At 44.2% G+C, this 22,057-nt stretch overlaps 1 protein-coding gene across 3 annotated transcripts in view; it reads right to left on the bottom strand.

The window, feature by feature from the left end:
* The window catches only part of ddah1 (dimethylarginine dimethylaminohydrolase 1), a 71,598-nt gene that overhangs the window by 12,197 nt on the left and 37,344 nt on the right, over window positions 1-22,057 (bottom strand). For all 3 annotated transcript variants that reach the window (XM_028403153.1, XM_028403152.1, XM_028403151.1), the window contains 2 exons: window positions 7,301-7,400; window positions 4,823-4,896 (listed from right to left, as the gene is read on the bottom strand). In XM_028403153.1, coding sequence (XP_028258954.1) covers window positions 4,823-4,896; window positions 7,301-7,400 — 174 coding nt within the window. The remainder of the gene's footprint in view (window positions 1-4,822; window positions 4,897-7,300; window positions 7,401-22,057) is intronic.

Below are 22,057 nucleotides of genomic sequence, written 5' to 3' on the forward strand. Positions count from 1 at the left end.
ATCTGAGACACCTTTTCTGGCTGCAAGATGTCTGCATACCAAATGCTGTTATTAGAAGTTGTTACACTGTGTATAACGCTTTAATAACTGCCACTGATTCCAGGAGTTCCCTGGAAGCTTGGGTTTAAATTCTAATTTTCTCCAGGGTAGTAGGAGCTCTTGTTAAATACGTGCACACATCAGCTCTCAGTCAATATAGAAAGTTTAAAGTCAGTAACTTTTGAAGGTATTTTACATTCACTCTGAGGTCATTTCCAAAGATTCAAAGATTCAAAGCGTTTATTGTCATATGCACAGTAAAATCTCACACTGAATGCCATAAAGCTTTAAGAAGTCAAAATAGAATAATTTGCAAAAGAACAATTTGCAGAGCAAAAAGATGCAAATAAGCACACAGAATATAAACTATGGAAGTAAATGAAGCTATATACATATAAATGTGCATGTGTGCTACATCAGCTGTTGTGCAAATTGAGCAGAGAATGAATCATAGTGCAAAAACTGTCAGGAGGTAAACAATTGTACATGTGCAGGTATTGGATTGGATATTAAGGTGCATAAAGAAATAAATAGATAAACAGCATTGCAGTTACTGTTACTGCATGTAAACAGTCGGTGTGTATGTGCGGGGTATAGTCCATTGTTACAAAGACTTGTCATCCAAGACATCGTATTTTTATAGCACATTTATAAAGCCAAGGCCTCCCAAAGTGCTTTACAGTAACAACACAAACCGGAATAAAACAAAGGTACAACATAAAAGCATAGAGGTGCCTGTACTCTGCCAAAGTGGGTCTTGAGTAAGGGATTTAAGAGTGGAGAGGTAGAGCGTTCCACAGAGTGGAAGCTGCAACTGACGAGGCCCGGACTCCTCTAGATTTTGAATGAGATCGAGGAACGATATGGTTTGACCTTGGCAATAGGTCTTAGCTGAAAGAAGCTAGACTTGACCACCAAGCAGACCTGTGTGTCAAGCTTAAAAACACCATCAACAATCAAGATTCCTAGCATGGGATCCCATGTGAGGTGCAAGTGGACCAAGGGAGCTGGCAATAGGACCTGAACTAGATCAGGTTTTGTTTTGTTCTCATTTAACTTAAGGAAGTTTAAGTCCATCTATGTTTTACTATCACTCATGCAGATTAGCACAGACTGAAAGGGAATCTTTAGCAGATACCTCTAGACATGGTGTCAACACTAACGGAGCGTGCTCCTTCTTTAAAGCACGGTGAAGACTGCTGAAAGATGACCTCTACCCAGAAAGGCCAGAGTCTCCCCACGACATGACACTGAAGAACACAATGGTTTATTTCCACTGAGCAAAGAACAGGTTTTGATGATGAAATACCCAGAGTCTCCAGCTCCTATAAGAAAGCCACGTGTGTGCATTGAGGTAGTGGCCTCTGTTTTCTGGGATCCAATGGGAGCGCTAATGGTAGATGAACAGGGAAAGTGTCTCACTATTGCTCGGAGTAAATCAACACAATTCGGTGTTGAACACTGAGGCGTGCTCTTTAACCAGGACCACGTTCTACCCCACACGCTACCCTGAACTCCTCCAGCATCCACCCAGTTCACCTGACTTTCCACCCTCTTCCCAAACATGACGAAGGAGCTCAGCAGGTTGCCATGTCGACGATGACATCATTGCTGCTGCGGATCTCTTTCTGGACGTCAAAGATTTACAACCTTACATCATATTCTGCTTTAAAGATTGAAACTCTGCTGCCTGGAAATCCAGAACACAGCAGTGAAATATATGACGGAGGATTTAATGTTCATGTAACTACCAGCTTTCTTTTCTTCAGGGCCTCAGAACCTGTGTTCAACTAGCAAAGTGCATCCAAACTGACAGATATATGGCTCCTCTTTTCCTGCAGAACAGGATCATATGTGTACAACTGTATAGTGTTATATTTATCCTCAGCCTTCAGCGGTTGATTTTGGACTCACATCCTTCATTAAAACATCAGTTGAAAGCTGTCATCTTTGCAAGAATTAAGAGCCTGAAGTCCACATCTGAAGAATTACAGCTTGCCTCGTCAAAACAACATTATTCTAGCAGTGGCTTTATTTAGACTTTCTGAGGAATTTCCTACTTAAAATATGATTGAGTGAGCATTTGATGCAAGGACTCAATCTTTTGTGACAGTGGAAGTCTTCAGAGAATGAATAAAGTCAGACTTTGGCCCTACTGAGATGTGTAAACCTCGCAGTGATACCCAGCTATAATTTGAATTATGATAGGATGTGAGACTTTAAGCTTATTTTCCTTCCTGAATCTATGTGAATACGTTTATATGACCGTATAAATCCTGAGATAATAACTTCTCCAACTGACGTCCATGTGTTTTCTTAATCACATAATATGTTTTGAATGGGTTTTTATAGCTTCTAGCTTCATAAAACTTTTTGAAGTATTGTGTACGTTTTCCGTCGTTACACTCCGACGTGACATTTTCCATTTCAGCGTGTGTTAACACTTTTCAGGTCATTATTTGGCCTGCATCATTACTGCTCAATCACAGCACGCTTAACATGTGACCGAACAACAACAACAGAACAGGCAACTTGGCACTTCATCATGTCAGGAACTTAATGTTTTCCTGATCTCTACACTCTTGGCACTTGTTGAGGACAGCTGGGAATAAAGTAATCTGATCTTCATTCATTTCTTATCCTTGAACAGGAAGTTTCAGTGTAAAATTAGAAATTCAACTACATACTTTTCTCCTTATCGAGGTATAATTCCTAAGGGAGTAAACGGGGAGCTTCCGAGGCAAATGGATGTTTTCCGTCTCATTGATGGAAACGAGGAGTCGACACATCTCAGCTATAACGGAAAATAAGTGGTTTAATGTGCGCATTACTTCCTGAATAAACCGATTCCATCAGTAGCACCAATTACGCTGACCTCTGCAAGGACCGTATAGAACGGAGCTTCAACATCTGCACGCAGTTGTTGAGTGCTAAACGGACCTGGCAACAAAATGATCCTTAATTTGATAATGAAAGGAAAAAACAACAGTGACAGCAGCAATCAATCTGATAAGAAGCGGAAAAAACAATAATGGATGCTCAAGTGATTTTTCCTAGTGTCGTATGCCAGAGACGCATCATTAAGTCCCGCCTTATCAAAGATAACAGAAAACACAGAGGAATCCATCATGAGGAGTTCAAATCAGACACAGATGGGAGGATGGAGGCGCTGCACTCAGGCCATTCAGGTTACTGTTATACGTGTTGAACTCTTGACGTCGCGACCCACCTCTGAACTCATATGTCAGTCAGATTTTCGGCTTTGTCATGGCTCCTCAGAGGGATTTCGAAAGCGGGACACATAAGTCTGCAGAATTTCTTCACTTAACGATAACAGCAGGCAACAAAGATCGGATCAGTCTGTGTGTGTGTGTCTGAGACACACCACTGTGACCCTGTTTTCACCCAGCATGCCCTGAAACAAATCTGTACTTTAAACGATGCTTTGGATATTTGTGGAAATATTTTCTTTGGGTGTGGGAGTGGGCTTTGGTGAGCTTGGCTGTTGTTATTAACGTCAAGCCACAGAGATAAAGAGATACAGGGACAGGCCAACATCACCAAGGTACTGTCATGTCTTGGATTTATTGAATTATCTCATCAGCATCCTATAAGAACTGTGAGAAATATCCTGATTGATTTGAATAATTAATAAAGTCATAAATTATCCACTAAATAATTAATGAGAAGCATGTTTGTGCCCCCAGATCACCTCTTTTTTTTTAATATTGTGGGTCATCAACTACATGTTTAATCACTGTGAACGGAGGAGTCAGAGGTTTTTATCAACAGCTGATTAAAAGTGCCTCAGACCCAGCTGAGGCCCGGACCCACAAACTAAAGACTAATCACCACTGGGAGTTTTTATTTAACAGCTGCGCCAATCAATAATCTCAAAGAGCTCCGCTTCGCTGATGCCGACTAACAAAGCAGAAATACTTTTTTGATCGTACAACTATTTCACACTTTTATGTCAGTAGATGACAATCGTGCCACTCCAGGCTGTTGTTCACAAGCTCACAGCTGTTTCCTACAATAATGTCATTTTTTGTCATCGATCTGACTCCCAGTGTGTGACTGTTCATATGTTTTCTATGGCCCACAAAGACATCATACACAGACAGGAAAGCAGCGGAGGAAGAAACGGAGGCAGAGGTGGATGGATGGAGGACAGATATAATGAAGTAAAAAGGGTGGTGTGGGAGGGGCAGAGATGGATGGAGGAAGAAATGAAATTATAGAAAAGAGGAGGTCGAACAGAAAGGAAAAAAAAGCAAGATGGATGGAGTGATGATATTATTACCTTCCTGGTCTAAAGCTTTTATGATTGATAACACAATTATTAATTTATTTCCTTTTTGTGGTGTGTGTGTGTGTGTGTGTGTGTCTGTAAAGGCTCAGCATTTGTGTACCTTTACTTTAGCTAAGGATATAAATGTCTTTATATTAAAAAAGTTTTCTCTGGTATTGACGAGTGTTGAAATCTTTTCACTATTGTTGTTTTTTTAAAGAAACATTAACGGTCTTTCCAAAAATTGTAAACAGGCTTATGATGACATGTTACGGCACGTTAACAGCCACAACATGATCCCGCAGCTGCCTGCAAGTGGCCAAAAACAGCAACAATATAGGTTTTAAAGGACCAGTGGACCAGATCTAGTGACATCTAGTGGTGAAGCAGCAAACTGCAACCAAAAGAAACCATTTCATAATGACAGCAGCAGGGACTTCAACCCAAAACATAAACTGTAAATTCAGACTGATTTACACTTCATCAACTCACCTTAAAAGCATCTGCGAGGATCTCTGCTCCTCTTTGATTGGTGCGTTTGGAAAGGCCCACAAAGAACTCTCTACCTGCAGAAAGAATCATGTGTCAAAAAAATGACGTCTGAATAGGATTTGAATCTGGAATGACAAAGTCTAAATAAACAAACAGAGCCAGCATGTGAAGCTCCAGGAGCTGCACAGCGTGCATGCCTGTGAAAGGCAGGCCAACTGTGGTCAGTACCATGAGGCACAAACAGACCGATCCCCGAATGCCTGGCGAGGCTGCGGCAGCACACTGAGCTCAGGGATGGTCTCCTAATGTTGCTGCTGAGCCTTTACAATATGAGCCATTAGCCGCGGCCCTGCCAACAGGAAATGTTTAGCCCTGCCATGTGAAACCCATTTCAGCTGGAAGGAACGGCTGCACAGAGCCAGCGTCTAGAAACCCAATTAGGCGTACTATGCTTTTTCCTAGTGGCCCGATGTGTAGAAGACACTGACCCACATTTTAACCGACCACACGGCGGCAACAGAATGTACAGAAAATCTAATAAAGTTCTTGATTCTCTGCCTTCATCAATTTTATTACTCCATGTCAGAGGAATATATCAGCTGTGCACAGTGTTTGAGCTACGGATTATTTTCGAAGGGGGGGGGGCATTGGTGCACCGAAGCGCCGGGTCATCGAGGTCGAACAGAGGAATGCTTGTGTGGAGGATCCCAAAACACAGATGCACGCTCACAGACACGCAATCATCGGCTCAGTCTGTCCGTGAGCTGGAGACATTCTGCTGTTTGCATGTCTAGTGAGGGCCGGAATATTCCAATATGAAGGGAAGGCAATAACACTGCAGGTACCATGCATTCAGTGCAAGGTGGAAGGAGACAGCAACAAGTGGACACCTGCCAGCCAATCAGAAGGGCTTTTCACCCAGATTAGCATGATAAGAGAGGTTTTGCATTGTGGAAAGGCTACACTGAGGACAAATACCTACACAGGGAATCAGTGGAAAATGGACTCATGAACAAAATAAAAAAAAAAACCTGTTGAAATCCTGCCCTGCTACAAATCTAACTAAAGCACCCTAGCTTGTAAAAGTTTCCTGCTAGCTGCACGAGACGCAGTTTGTATCCTCACTGTGGAAACATGAAGGGAATCCCTGACAGATCGCACGCTTTTTATATTACTAACCTGTAATCAGGTCAGGTTTCCATCACTGTACCGTTTATTTAATATAAAGCTTTGTTTTTGTGTGTTTTGGAAGGTCAAAGAGGAAATGTGTAACATTGTTACGAAACAAAGTGCTTCAAACTACAAATCACACTTTAAATATGTAGATTTCAGGCTACTTATATGACCACAGTATGAGATGCTGCCGGTCAGGGATGGCAGCGGTGTGGGTGTCGGCTGCGGTCGGGTTCTTTTTAATGAGTCGTAATACCAGAAAACCAGGAAAATGGAGTGGGAGATTGACAGGCGGATCGGTGCGGCCTCCGCAGTAATGCGGCCGCTGTACCGGTCCGTCGTGGTCGTGGTCAATCTACATTCCTACCCTCACCTATGGTCATGAGCTCTGGGTAGTGACCGAAAGAATGAGATCGCGAATACAAGCGGCCGAAATGAGCTTTTACTTCCAAGGGTGGCTGGGCGCTCCCTTAGAGATAGGGTGAGGAGCTCGGTCACCCGAGAGGAGCTCAGAGTGGAGCTGCTGCTCCTCCACATCGAGAGGAGCCAGCTGAGGTGGCTTGGGCATCTGGTTCGGATGCCTCCTGGAGGCCTCCCTGGGGAGGTGTTCCGGGCATGTTCCACTGGGAGGAGGCCCTGGGGAAGACCCAGGACGCGGTGGAGAGACTATGTCTCTCGGCTGGCCTGGGAACGCCTCGGGATTCCCCCAGAAGAGCTGGAGGAAGTGTCTGGTGAGAGGGAAGTCTGGGTGTCCCTGCTTAGACTGCTGCCCCCACGACCCAACCCCGGATAAGCGGTAGAAAATGAATGGATGGATGGATAGATGGATAGATGGGACGTCTGAGCACAGCCGAGCTTTGTTTCTAAAGGTTTGTGTGAAAACACTTTATATATTCTGACCAGTTTATGTTAGGACGTTTAGCCTCACTTGGATGCACCTGATCATGTGTTTGTAATGCTAAACACCACAGCCCTTTTCTCTTTCCGGTGGTAAAATATCACAACTTAACCTTTAATAGCAGCTAAACAAGCACTCATAGTGAAATTGCATTTTATAATGAAAATTGTAGCTTATGAAGTATACATTTCATAACAACAGTGTCAAATCTTCTACATTTCCAGACAATATGTAAGTTTCCATTGGCTGTTGAAGTCATTTAGATGCATATAAACAGATCTTGGAGCAGATGTACTGATGCTGATTTGAAGCATGATGCAGCCTGATTACATTTGAACGCCCTTCTCCTTGATGCAGCAGTAACTGCTGATCAATACTCTAGTGAGTGAGTGGTCAGTGCAACCTGCCTGTGAACAGGACGTCGCCTCCGTCCAGTGTTGCATTCTCATCCGTCATCTCCACAATGTTCAGATTCAGATCCTTCAGAGCATCCTTCATGGCCTCAGTCTGAAACAAACACACAGAGAAAATAAACCATCAGCTGATGTAACACACACACAGAGAGGAGGGGACGAGGACGCGCTCCACCTGTAATCAGTCAACATGGTGGAGATCACTGGGTGGCGGCTGAGCTGAAGCGTAATGAAACCAAACCTTTTCTCTCCGACAGGTTGCGATGACATCACTTCACTGAGCTGTGAAGTGATGTCATTTTTTAGGAAGTATGTTAAGAGTTTTTTACGAGGCGGCGCTCGCTGACGGGCCAGGACAAACTCTGCAAAGGCCTCTTCCTGTCCTCCTGTTCTGGATCATCTGTCTTTCATATATTTATAGGAAGGAAGTGCAGGCATGGCTGCCACGCGGATAACATTAGCATATAGCATTATGAAACGCATCCGCTGATGGAAAATCACGGGGAGTCCAGCTGCAGGTCTTCTCTACTGGAGAGGTGATTTTTTTTTTTTGTCTGTCTGACCGCCCAGTGAGATTTTTACTGTCCTGTTTTTTGGGGTTCCTGCGGGAGAAGTCATGTTAGCGAGAGCATCAGTGTTTCCACCAGCCCTATCTCACTATGACCTCAGCCCGCTCACTGTGCTTTTTCATGCCAACACAATGCTTCTGCTTCTCCTCATGTGGGGGAAACGGCCGCACCATGAGGTCATACAGGTAAGACGGCCGCGTGCACTCCCAGATAACGCAGCAGAGGCAAACATGTGTATTGTCCTCTCACACAAACACTGCAGGACTGATTCATTCATTGTTTTCACTGTGGTAGCTGCTTCTTTAAATGGCCTTACGACCCCGTGGCTCAGAAGCACAATGGCAGTTTTCCATTTCAAGAAGTAGGGCAGTGGAATCCCGCAGACTAATCCTAAACTTTCCTCCTACATGTTTCATCTTCACAGCAGACGTGCTGCTCATCTTTCTTGCTTCAGTTAAGCAATAGGAACACGGTGTCCTTCCAAAAAACTGGGTTCACAAATTCATTAGTGGTTTCTTAAAAGCTTTGACAGCAGCAGCATGCAGCACATTAAATATAGGTAACAGTAAATCCTGCTCGTTTTTTTTCTTTGTGCGTCGCCAAGACACTCTGCTGCTTTTCATTTAGTTACGTTTGTAGATATGTTTTGTGGGGGAAAAGGTTGGGTCAGGTTCTGAGGAACAATCCAGATGGGTGAGCCGGAACTTTTGATGTTTATGATTCAAGTCACGTGTGTGTCTTTGTGTGTCACTGCAGTGGAATCTCAGCGGGGCCCCCGTTAAGTTATTCTAGAGCCACCAATGATTCATCATAAACGATCTGTCAGATGAGTGGATTCAGACCTCTTATTTATAAAAATCATGTGAGCACATCTGTCCTAATCACAACAAAAGCCAAAGATCTTTTGCTCCAGCTGCAAAAAGATTTGGTATTTATGCACTGGGGCCCCGCACATCAGGCAGCATTTCCTCCCTGGCACACAGGAGCCTTCAGAAACACCAATGGTCATCTTCCCAGGATTCTGCTCCACTGTATGTTTACCTCAGCACTCTGGCATTTCCTCTGACATCACTGGAGGTGACCAACATAACAGCCCCTATATATACAGAGATAACAGTGTGGTATCTGCTGTGTGTGTGTGTGGGGGGTAAGGCTTTCCACATGGAGCCATAAAATTCAGCTGAAATATTTGAAGAAGAAACAAAATGAAAAACGAGGACAGACAAGTTGCACACATGAAGGGACGCAGTGCACCGTGACTGTTCAGACGCTACACTAAAAACAACACACAGCCAAGTTTTCTTTTAGAGAATCAGCTGGGAATCACCATGGACGAGCTGTAGGCCTCTGGCAACATCGTATAAGTAAGCCTGGGCTATGAAGGATTTAAAACATCATCGCCTCTGGGCCAATTGGTGAGAATATAGAAATCCAAAGCACATTCAAAAACACATGAATAATCACACACACACACACCAGCATCACTGGTGCCATCACATCGACACATTGCACATCATTCTTCCAGAGTTAGGAAAGAAGTACGTACTGAAAGAATAACCACTACAAATCTGTCTCTGTAAGTTGTTTTGTCTTAGTGTTCTTTTAAAGACAGAAGAACACACAGAGGTGTGTGTCTCTGCAGCCATTCACTACTGGCAGCACAAGGCCTCACATGAACTTGGAACCATCAGCATCGACTCCACCTGGCAATATTCTTCAAGTGATTCATCTACTTGATGAATAAACTACATTATCTCATGGACAAAATGTTGCACTACTCCTTTACCAGACTCCTTTTTTATGTGCTGGGGTATCTCTGACCATTTTTCTCCTCCTCGCCGCCTCCTCTCACTTTCTTTGTCGCTCATATTCCCTCTATTCTTCTTGGACCCTCGTGGCAGGGTCAAGAATGCTCCTACAGTGACTTCTCATGCAGAGTGGCCTATTATCTCTCACTGTGAGAGACACCCAATACCCACCCCTGCCTAGATGCCAACTCACTTTGCCAGTTCCCTCCGTCCCTCCGCCCGCCCACCCTGTGCTCCTACTTCTCTCCTCTCTCCTCTTTTTTTCCCCTGAGTGCTTGGCCAGGCGACATGCTGTTAGCCAGCACCCTGCTTTGAATGAAAAAGGCCTTTTAAAATTCATTAGAGGCTGAAGGCTCCGAGGGCCAGCCGGTCTGCCTGCCACATTCCTGCCGTTCCAGCACAGGACAGGGGAGACGGAGCAGAGAGAACAGCCTTTTATTTGGGGCTTTTTATGGACCAATTCTCCCTTCTCTCGCCCCTGGTACCCGTGGATATCGCATTCTGCTAAAAAGGACCATCAGTCTGATAGAGCACGGTGCATTTGGAGAGGGAATAGGGTTCACAACAATAGCATTCCTGAGGGTCATCCTAGCCTCCCTACACCAGGCAACAGAGTCCCACGCTCCAGCATAATGGTGATACAGCATTCCTCTCAGCCTCGCACACAAGGAGATTAACCTCTCTGAATGACCGTTCACTGCCATTGTTTGTCAATTTATAATGTACACAATTAAAGTGGCACAGAATGAATAAAGACCCTGAGGTCTCACATATCCAATAAAATAATTTACCGTTAAAAAATGGACGACATGACGGCAAATCTGTTCCTGCTGTACATCATGGACGATCCACTTGGACTTGTGTTACTGGTGACCTAATAAATTTAATTGGTCTCCACAATTATGTGCAAAAATATCTGGTTGTTGGGCAGTTAATGAGCTTAAAGACAGTAAAAATTTCAATTTAAAGTCTGATCCCCGCTCCATTTAGGCTGGCACTACAAGTAGTTAATAGACTGATGCTACCTAGTAGGTACCTGAGAGAACTCCTGGTCATACAGAGAAGTCGAAGCCTCTGTGGAACGGCAACGTTTTCCTGATATCCACAGGCAATTAGTTGCATAAGTTGCTGGTGGAGATAGCACAAGCAAAAAGTCAAAAAACGTGTCCCTGACATCTTGTTTTAAAACAGACCACAAGCTTAGTAGGAAACCAACTGTACATGCAGTGCATGTTAGCAAAGTAACAATAACTGACAGCTGCAGACAGCAGCTGGAGGAAAAGTGAAAAAGTTCTGAACTCAGCAGCTTTTGAATTGGAGAGGACTTTATTATGATCAGTCTGATTCGAGAATCGTGCAAAAACAAAGAGAAAAGTGATGTGTTTGTACCGACATATGGACACACCGGTGAGCTCTGTGCGTCACAGCCGAGGTTTTGGACACAGATGATGATGGTGGTAACAGATAGCAGAGGCCTAATGCAGACAAAAGTTCAAAGACCGGCCGAGAACAAAATGGGAATAATGACGGATGCATTTCAGGGCAATCGACCGAGTGGAATTCAAAATGAACGCTCATTAGCTATGCACATAGATAAGGCTATCAGACGCTTTCAGGTATTAAGTCTCTGACGTCAGGTAAAAACCAGAAAGATGGCGCTCTTTGTTTGCCAACAGGAGTAAAGACTTCATCTATGGATCTGCCAAAAGCTGGGCAGCGGTTTCACTGAGTACACCTTGATGGTTGGAATAAATGGCCGCCATTAGGGAGAAAGCTATAATATGTGAACACTCACAGAAGCTGCACACTGTAAAAAAAATCTTAATGTATTTTTCCCCCCAGTCCTTTGTGGCACTCACACATAAGTCACACAGGTGGGTGCATACATGGAAAAAATGGCCCCAGTCTGATGCCGTCATGGTGGTCAAATGGCACATTCCTCATGGACGCTAACTGCGAGGGTTAACACTGTCGCAGCCTGCAACGATAGTATGAAATGACAAGTCATTTAGTAGCAGCCAAGAGAAAACAAACCCTCAGCGGCCCATCCCTGCACTGTCCAAACAAATCCTCGCTGTGTGCTGAAACATACCTGTGGTTAACGAAGCCATGACATTCCCCCCGTCTTCTGCAATCCCCCCCATCAGCTTTAGGATTACATAAATGTTGAGAAGTAGGTCAATGTGAAGGCGCGCACAGTTAACAGTAGCAGATCTGGAGACCCGCGCACGCACCACACAGACCGCAAGGATCTGGCAGTCTGCCTCGGTAAAAAGAGCTGTTTCAGCCAAACTTGCTGCGCCGTCAGGCTCCTTTCACTCGGGGCTCCCAGGATATCAGGGCTGCGAGGTGGAGAATGTCCTGCATGGACTATTTTACTAGCATAAGTAGGGCGGGAGAGGCAGCCCGGCCAGGGTTACACTAACAGAGAAAGACTGAAAGTGCAGCACACTGTGTGAGTGTCTTCAGCCTGGTAAAAGCATATGGTGTGTGTGAAAAATAATGATGTTATGGAGAGCTGCTGCATGTAATTACACATGCCTGAGAAGAGACTCATTAAGCAGATTTCTCTGTAATTTGCTTTCTAGTGAAGCTCATTATTTATTCATTTTTTTAGAAAAAACTACAGCTCATGTAGATGTCTGTGGATACATCTCATCATGAATTTATCAGTGTTTACTCAGGTCCTTTGAAGTATGTACAGGACTTTTACATGGAAAATAACATTTGTTTAAATTACCAAATGAATTCATGAGTTATCAAGCATTAGAAGCAGGTAAATATTTCCATATTTCGCATTATGTCAGTTTTCAATTGTCATGGCCTGAGCATAACACAAACGATGACTCTTCTCTTTTCCAGCTCCCAAAATCCAGTGCTCCAGATTCTTTTTCCAATGGCAAGTATGGATTTATTTTAACCCCAAGGCAGAAAAGGTGACACCCTTACAGCCAGCTGGTCAAATATACTTGATTTGATCAAAAGCCATCGCAGCTAAAATTCAGTATAAATGACAGTTAAAGATGATCTCAGGCATGGCACAGCAAGGCACGGAGAGCGTTGGTGGCTGCATAAAGGCGGGTTTAAAATGTGCACCGACCTCCTCCCACCAACACCCCCAATGCCACCTGCAAGAACAACCAAACACACAACCTGCGCCCCCTGCAGGCAGGAAGGGAACACGGCACAACACAATAAACACAGCTATGACTCACACCAATGACAAAATTTGGTTGACATTCCTGCACTAGTGGTTGAAAAACAAGGTCCAAGATGTTAAAGTACAAGAATGAACTTTGGGTTTTGAATCTGACAAAGGAGGTAAAGGGAACTTCTTGCTCTTAACAGCACCAGAAACTTCAACAGTTCCAAGAAAATGTCAAATTATTCAGGTAGAGTATGTAAAATGGCTACATGGCTTACTTATAAGACCAACATTCCATCTGTCCAAAAGAAGTAAGGCGACATCTGCCCTGCCCTCGGTCACTTCTTCACTTCTTTCAGCCACACCAGTGGAAACTTCTGTTAGCTAACTAGAATCATTTGAAGGAAATAAATGTCTCCTCCTACACCAGCCCTGGGAAGCGGGCCTTTTGCAATAGGTAGAGGTTCCAGGCTACATGTTTGTGGCTGATCCACCAATCAGTGTCCTGCAAGGAGTTAATGGGTTATTGGTGTGTCTAATGACACACCAATAACCCATTAACAGTGGGTCTAAATGTGACTTCCTTAGAAACTGCAGCAGCCGCTTCCTCTCTGGCTTCATTCATCTGATTGGTTAAAGGTCATGATAGATGGTGACAGTTCAAACTAGAGAACCTTCCAGATCTTTTGGAAGTGCCTGTTGTTTCCAAATGAGCATATGTAACAAACCATCGGTCTGTCTTTGCTTAGCTCTTATCACACAAGCTGACAGTCCTGATTAGAGGTGAGTTCACATGCATGTGTCAACAGCAATTGTGCAATTACTCTCGACGCCAGAAGAGGGTGAAAAAAAACTAGATTTTTTCGACTGATAAAGATTGGACGTGCGAAGGTTCCTAGAAAATGATTATATACTTTGCAGAATCTGTGTTAGATAACATTCTTAAGTCACTCCTGAGAGTATCGGGGGGGAAGACGTCCACATTTTAGCGCAGAGCACTCTGTCAAATATGCAGTTAACATGTAGTTCAAGAGCAATGAAATCCCTACAGGAAATGTTGGGAAACTTCATCCACAAAGGAAGGTTGACTTAATTAACATTTTGTACTGTGACACCTTGCTGGTCATGGTGAACACTCACGTAGACAGACACTGTAGCAGGGCTGAGTACTCCGAAAATAAACAGAAATATGAGTCTGTTTGACAAGTCCAACGTCTGTCTCAGAGCAAATAAAGTGCTCGATCCAATCAGCAGGGCTGCGAAGAATGTGTCTGCTGCCTACCTCTGACTGTGATGGCTCCACAAATACAGGAGGGCTGCAGGCTAGGAACTGCTGGAAAGCTGGAGGATGGGTGGAGGGGGGTGGCGGGCCGGTTACAAATGGACAGGAGTGGGGGAAAAACAGAGGGGGCTTCAGTAAATACATCTCCACTTGGCACCAACTCCTCAGTGTTTATTGGGTTTGACCCCCCACAGATTGGACCTCTATACTCAAACAAAAGGGGGAAAAGCCAACAAAGCCACCTACATCATGGAGAAATACATTTCACCCTCGCCCGGCTACAACCCTCTGATAAAAGCAACGTCTTATCAAAAATCACAGCACTGCAGAAAAATACAGAAGGGCAGATTCATTACAAAAGTTCATGCAGAAGACATCAACCTCGCACGTCAGCAGAGGCTGTCTGTGCTCCAGAGGAACACCATGCATGCCCTGGAGGTCACTCTGCTCTATACCACCAACAAGCTACACCCATAAACTGCTTTTACAACCAAGATTTGCTTCACTGAATGACATCAATGGGAAAAAAAGTGAAATGTTCCAAAGATAAGAGGTGTAAGCACCCTGAGTGTGAGCTCAGTTAAAGGTTGTTCCACCCTCCTCCAACAAGGGAAACCATAAAGATCCTCTGCTTCTCTCTGATCAACTTTTAAACATCCACCTCCAAACCAAAGTCAGTGAAAATATTTAATTTATAGTGAGCTCAGGTGAATCAGAGTTGTCCTTGTTGAGAAAATAGTGAGGTAAAAGAAGCCGTACGGCCTTTCTTCTCTTTCCTTCTTTTTCCTTCAGGGAAACCCGAGTGGGAAATCCTACTCGTGGTCACCTTTGGCCTACCTGGGCTGATAGACACAAGACCACCCACATCTCCGGTATGAGGTGGGAGTTCAAGGTGAGCACATTGTGTCCACAGCTCCATGAGCTACTGTGCATCTGTAAAGTCTGTGTGAGTGTGTACAAAGGACCATTTACATTAAATGACAAGTCCATTCTTTGCATGCTTTTGCACATGTGACCACCATGTTCCAAGCAGCCATGGGCTTCCATTCATTTCTTAATATGACAATAAAGTGCCTAAAACTCATGTACGTCTTTCCTCACTTATGTATTTTTGTAATAGACTAATACAATAGTCTGACTTCTGGAGGTCTTCCTATTTGCTTTGCCAAAGTTCTTTCAAAGGTAATGCTGGAAAACTGCTCCCAGCAGTGCTTGAGGTTTTCATAAAATAAGGCCACAGTGGTCTTCAAACGGAGCCTTTGAAGGATGCAGCTACTGAGCTGAGGCTTGTAGGTGAGGATTAGTGCAACTAGTTTTATTGAAACTATATTTGATGCCCACCTCTCCCATGTTAATGTAAATAACTCTTTCTACCTTAAAAGTAGCTGTTGTTGATCAATTCTTCTGTACTGTACAAGGGTGGAGGAAGAAACCCCAGATAGAGACATCCTGGACAGATACTACCGTAAGTCCACAATAAAGGCAGAGCATTGTAAGGTTATTCTTTGTTACCAGCAGGCAGTACGGCTAACCAAAGCCTAATGTCTGCTGCAGCTTACTTTGTTGTTTGCATTCTAAAAGCTTTCAGCTGCTGCTTGGTTTGGTTTCAGGAAAACATTGTGCCTTCACAAAATGAAACACTGGAAGCACAACATGTCCCCTCATCATCCCCATTAGAACAACAAAAAACAAAAGAAAACATGTACCAGAGTTTGAGTGAAATAACCCTTTAAAAGTGGCCTTGCAACATAGTGCTATGCTACTACTGGAAACCAGCTGCTGTCTGAAATCTGCACAGAATGAGTCTGTCCTGACTGACATTCGGAAACAATGAACTGATGTATCATGGTATCATGCTTGAGTTTTGTGGAAGTCCATATGGTTGCGAACCAAGAGCCGGATGGAAACTGGAATGCCTGACAACTGTCACCAGAAGTCATTTCCCATATTCTGTCAGGCTTTCCGAGCACTGCGGTTAACCGATGCTTATTACCCTTACAGAATCAAAACTTGGCGTCCGCCTCACATGTACAAAAGATGATTCAATTGAGATGATTTGAGTAGGAATCCCCATTGTGTTTGTTTTAGTTCCATGGGTTGAGGCCCCTGGAAAACCAAAGTAAAAAAAAAATACCCAGAGCTCCCACATATTTAAACTGTTTCAACATTGGGGAGGCCCAAGGTGTGCCACAGAACGGAATGTCCGACCAAACACAGTCTGCGAAGGTTTGTCTGGATTTCTGTGGCCTGCAGCCTGACCTGCCAGCGGAGGAGAAACGTGCTGCAAGAAGGGTCGAGAAAAGAGGCGGAGAGTTTGAGTGAGTCGAGTTATTGCTAAAGGCTTCCCCGTCTGTCTCTCGCTTCCCTCCCACGCAGGGAGTCCTCTTAGTGTATGGTGAGAGAGAGAGAGAGAGAGAGAGAGAGAGAGAGGAAGCCCCAGCTAAGAAGGTCAGGGAAGCCACAGAACTAAGGGAGGGAGGATCGGGGAGAATCTGAACCTCACTCAGGAGCCGTTCCTCCCACCATGTGCTCTCAAACTGTTTTGCTTGGGCTTTGGATGCTCAGCAAAAACAAGAAATTGGCTGTGAGCTTATATAACCAGCAGGATCTGAAGCCACACATTCGGTCCAGATTGTAAGAAGATCTGTTGATGTCTTTTCATATCTGCATTCTTTTCATTGTTGAGGTGTTCCAGTGTTTGTTCCTCTCTGGTCTGTCCAGAATACTAAAAAGAGTCTGGAAACAGTGCGTTCTGCTGAAAGAAAACACCATCATACCACACTGATACGCCCACGCTTTCCAAAGAATGCAATGGATGTGATCCCATGGGTGAAAAAAATGACCCGTTTGCCAGGCGAAGTATAGACTAACTGCCCATTATGAGGGATTTCCCAAAACAGCCATGTGAAGTTTGAGGTATGGGAGGGGTTGGGTATGGAAAAATGAGGAAAAGGAGTCTGTGTTTTAATCTTGAAAGGGAAAAAAAACAAAATGGGCCAAAAGGTTTCCCATAAATGTTAATGAAGGGCTTTCCCAGAAAGATTTTTTTTCCTGCTTTCAGCATGAAACAAGAGGTCAGGTGCTAATGTTAACCAGATCCAGAGATCTGCCTTTCAAGTTACAATAGAAGAAAACCATGTGGAATTAACCATCCTGCAGGGATTTAGCAGCGAGGTAGCTAACTTTGCATGATGATGTGTCAAAGGAACTGAGCAGGTCTTTGCTATAGAGGCACACCACGCTGAGGGAAGCCAAGGTGACGGAGTCATGGCTAACTTGTAGAAATAACGTCATTTACAGACGGGTACACCTCTGCAACGCTGTCCAGACAACTGTGGCTGTTACACTGAGCATGCATCTGCAGCTCCAACAGACACAAATGCCCGAGTCCACCTGACTCCTCAAAGAAGAAGGAGCCTAGATGGGAAGCTAGCTGTTGTATTTGTCTCTATTCAGGTTCATGCTGCTGTATGGAAGCTTAAACACCTAAAATATCCTAAACATACACAGCAGAGCTGCAGGTATAAGACTTAGTCCAGAGTCTGGTACTGGTGCCTTCAAAACGAGAGTGGTATGAATAACACCATAATTGAACATTAAAGTAGGAACATGGCTGTGAACATGTCTCTGCTTTATAGAAACTTCAAGTAACTACTCACAGTACTGCACTACTGCGAGGGCCTTTTTATGTAGTTCATACCCGTCAAAGTCAACACTTTTTATTAAACATAACTGAAGAGGATAGTTAACACAGTGTCAGGTGTGTGGGCTGTGAAGAGAACAGTACCGCAGACTCTCTCAAAGCGCGGCAGGCTGAATCCAACAAATCACCTGTGTAAGCGTGGAACCTGTTAAATGACCTCAATGCACTCGCACATCTGATCCTGTACAGGTGTGTGAGGTTGTACCAGTCAGATCATTCTTAAATTTATAACCTGGAGTCAGGAGCACTCTCCCTGAAAATGCGAGGAACGTTCCCTCCAGCTTTCAGTTCTAAATCTTAACTTAACTCTTAAGGTGATGACTGTCTGCATTATTGTTAGATTGTTCATGATTAATCAGGTCAATGTATCCTGAGATTTTATGGAAATGATCTTCCCAGTTTGGTGTGGAAGAACCTGCCTGTCCTAACCTCAAAGCCCTGGGCCAGACAGGGCACCAGAGAAATGGAGGCCAGCAAACACATTTTTCCAACTTGACAGTAACAAACAGGAACTCATAAAAAAAAGAACTTCTTCCTCTGGTTAGTCCAGCTTATTAAAACTGATGACGTCAGAGAGGCTTCAGCTGCTTGAAGGTGACTAAGCAGATTAACTGCTGAATAAAATTGTCTTAGACGGGAGGTGTTCATCTAGCATCCAGCACACCTACCAGCTACCCTGTCAGGGTGTCTGACATCTAGCTCACCAGTCGTTCCTCTCTAGGACACTGCAATCATCAAGCTAACTAGTCTGAGCCCTGGCGGCCTCCCTCTGCTGTCCTGTCAGTGATAACAGGCTGCCAGCAGTCAAACTGACTCTTTGAAGCTCCATGTATGTGTGTGTCAGGGAGGGCTGCAGTCCTGCCACTTCTCAGTACCGAGGCCACAGAGCTTGCCTCTTACCTCCGGGCCTCCATGCAAAAACATCACCGCCGCCGCAGTGAAACGAGACAGACCGTAATGGAAACGACACACTTTCCAGACACTTCAGGGAATAGCAAGCATCTCCGCCTGAGCCCCTTCAAAAAAAAAAAAAAGACGACGACCATTCCTGCTGCCCCCACACCACCCCTCCTCCTCCACCCACACCCACCTCTTTCTCTCTGCTTGTCTGAACAACAGGACATCTCCTCTTTCAGGAAATAACTGTGGGCACTTTCATAATGAACAGAATACATTATAGATAATAAACCCTCGAGTGTGAGGACTTTTTTGAGATAACAAAAACAAAGAAACTAAATAAATCCATCAGCGTTCCCTTCATATTTTTTCGGTCTGTAGGTGTAGAGGTTAGTGATGCAACGTGCGTGCTGTTTTGCACGCTTTACTGTGGAAGTGCAGACATTCCTCAGACTCACATTTCAGCGCATACTGATTACTCTGTGATTCAGCAGATGATACAAAGACTTCCCATAACATTTACACAACCAGAAAGAACACATCAACTCTGACAATAATCCTTTCAGCAACGCTAGCTCCAGACAACAGACCTGCACATGAATGTACACAACACGTGTTTGACCTGATGATGGACAGCTGATAGTTTCTCATGTGGCTTTCTTGGCGGTTTTCTTCTGGTTTCAGTCTGCTTGGTTATTTGGATGATGGATATACTGCTTTTATTTTATTTTTAGAAAGGCCTAGGAGATTGGGAAACACAACATCAAATCCGTTTCAGAGTTATGTACCACTTGGACTGCATTCAACCAAGCTAAAGAGACACAAACCCGATTATATCCTGAGATCTGATCTGTCTGTATGGACACACATCTGATTGTCAATCCTAACCTTTGACTCGAGTTACTGCATATGGTCTAATAAACACTGGGCTGAAACAGTCTGCATTAGCAGGTAGGCGTGGAGGATCGGGGTCACTTCCCCTGACACTGGAATCTATTTTGTTTGTGGCAGTTATTAAAAACTACTGGTTGAGTTTAGGTGTTAATAAAAACAGGGTGCTTGGTAAAGATCATGGTTTGTCATAAAAAAAACATTAATCATTAAAGACATTAAAGACAATATACAAGAAAAACTGTTCCCTATTTTGGCAACCACCATCAGGTCTTTGTGCCATAGACACACAAAGAGGCAGGCAAAATGACAAAATATCACCAGTTTCTGCAAAATGGAAGGTTTACTGCTTTCTCTGATGGTGGTCCTGTTTTATAGATGCTATTTGTTGAGATACAGATTATAAATCTGAACAGTGATAGCCATGCAGAGAACCTTTAATCTCACATAAATACAGTATGCCAAAATCCTACAGTTCATTTACAAGTTAAATAAGGAACATCCCCTGATCTGGAACTGACAGGGCGGTGGTGTCAGGACAGTGTATAGCATCTGCTATAGGCGGACTACAGATTAGAGAAGCAGCTATAAGGTGAAGACGTGTGTCACTCCCTCCTCCTCCTCCTCCTCCTCCTCCTCCATTTTCACTGTTATAGAACTGGTTCATATTTCGACCTGCCTCCCCTCCTTCTATCTGATAACATATAGCCCTGTTCGCGAGCTCTTAAACCTCGTCATTCCTCACATTCTCAAGATTCTGGATGGTGTGACCTCATTGGGTGAGTGAAGCTGCTCGGAAAACAGCCTCCGGCCGAGCCTTTGCTTCGACATGGAAACTTAAGCTAACAAAGAATGCATGACTATGTGCAAACTTGACTGCGGCTGCACTTGTGAGTGAAAACATGTTTTCATGTGAGTGTGTTTTTCACCTGAATGCATGGATGTGCAACTGCAACCCATGCAAATCTGCATTGACCATGCAATGATCTGCATAATGTGCGAAGGCCCTATCCTATAATGGTGCACTCACGACCATGGCTTTCGCCTTTTGCTTCCCATTCTTCTGCTGATATTACAGATACATGTGGTGGTGATAGCAACATCATGATCAGTCCTCGTCCTGTTGTGTGCCACATGTGTGAACAGACAACTGAGGACAAGGTCCTGACCTGATGTGTTAATAATGTCAGCTACATTCAGAGTCCATCTTTTGGCCTTAAAGCTTGAAATTACCTTCATAAGATCCCATTGGCAGCGCATTAAATAAATGTCACCGACTAAGCTGCAGAGTTCAGCGATTTGTTTCTCCAAGCAAACACTTAACTCCATGTGGAATTAGTCAATCCCTGCATCAAAAATGTCACATATTTAAGGCTTACGTGCCATCTGAGAACCAAATGGAGGATAGGAAGAAGCAGAATGAGGTGGGAGGTGGTGCAGGTGGATGCAGAAGAACAGGCGGAGGAGGAACAGGAGGTGGTGGCAGTTGCGCGCTAATGCCTGTCGCAGTTCTGAGGGTAGAAACCAATTATATGGCTCTCTGCTTTATGGAATGCTGTTGGAATACAGAGCACAGCGATCCATTAGCTTTGCCAATCAAGCCGAAGTGTGTGTCCCTGTCTGTGTTTTTATGTTTGTGTGCCTCTCAGTGGAGCACGTAATTACTAGGGAGGAGGAGGCATTTTGGTGGGGTAGCTGTGGCGTGAGCCGCCTTTTTTTACCTGGGTTTATTGAATGACTGTATGTGGACATGATTAACTACACAGCTGGGACTCCAGGTACGCACACAAACATGCACACAGTGGGCAACAAATAGGTAAAACATGTACGTGGCTTTAATGTGCAACATTATACACGCACGTTAAACCACAAATGTGGATTGATCCTCACGCGAGGAATGGAACGATGTCTATATTCATGAGACGGCTCTGAAAACAGTCATTTAGTCCAGTCTGCTGAATCATTTACCAAAAGTAAAGGGGAAGAAAATATATAAGCTCGATGTCTGGCTTCTACGTAATGCCGGCAGCAGTTAGTCAGAACCACAGGATGCATACAGGGAAGCAGAGAAAACAAACACTGAAGGATGTCCTTTCTGCATACTTGATGCTTTTCCCAGCCGCAAATACCAAAGTTAGCCCCGATAGCTGCAAAACAGATTCACTCTAAACCGACCTGCGATCTTACCTTATAAGGGTTTGAATGCTTTGGGCCTTAGGTGCTGTGTATATGTGCATACGTGTCTGTCTGTGCGTGTAGGCGTGCTGCTAGGTGAATATTTTGCACAGCTGGTGAGTCTTTGTTATCATCTAGAGATGGTGTTTCTGGCAGGATCGGCTGCGGTTTGGGGAAAGCTTAAAGCAGATGAAGACAAAAATTCCATTGGTTACCACTTGATCTAACATCGTTCCATTCCACCGCTCCATGCCAGCAACACACACACACACACAAGCACA

The sequence above is a fragment of the Parambassis ranga genome, chromosome 4, assembly GCF_900634625.1.
Source record: "Parambassis ranga chromosome 4, fParRan2.1, whole genome shotgun sequence".
Taxonomy (NCBI): domain Eukaryota; kingdom Metazoa; phylum Chordata; class Actinopteri; family Ambassidae; genus Parambassis; species Parambassis ranga.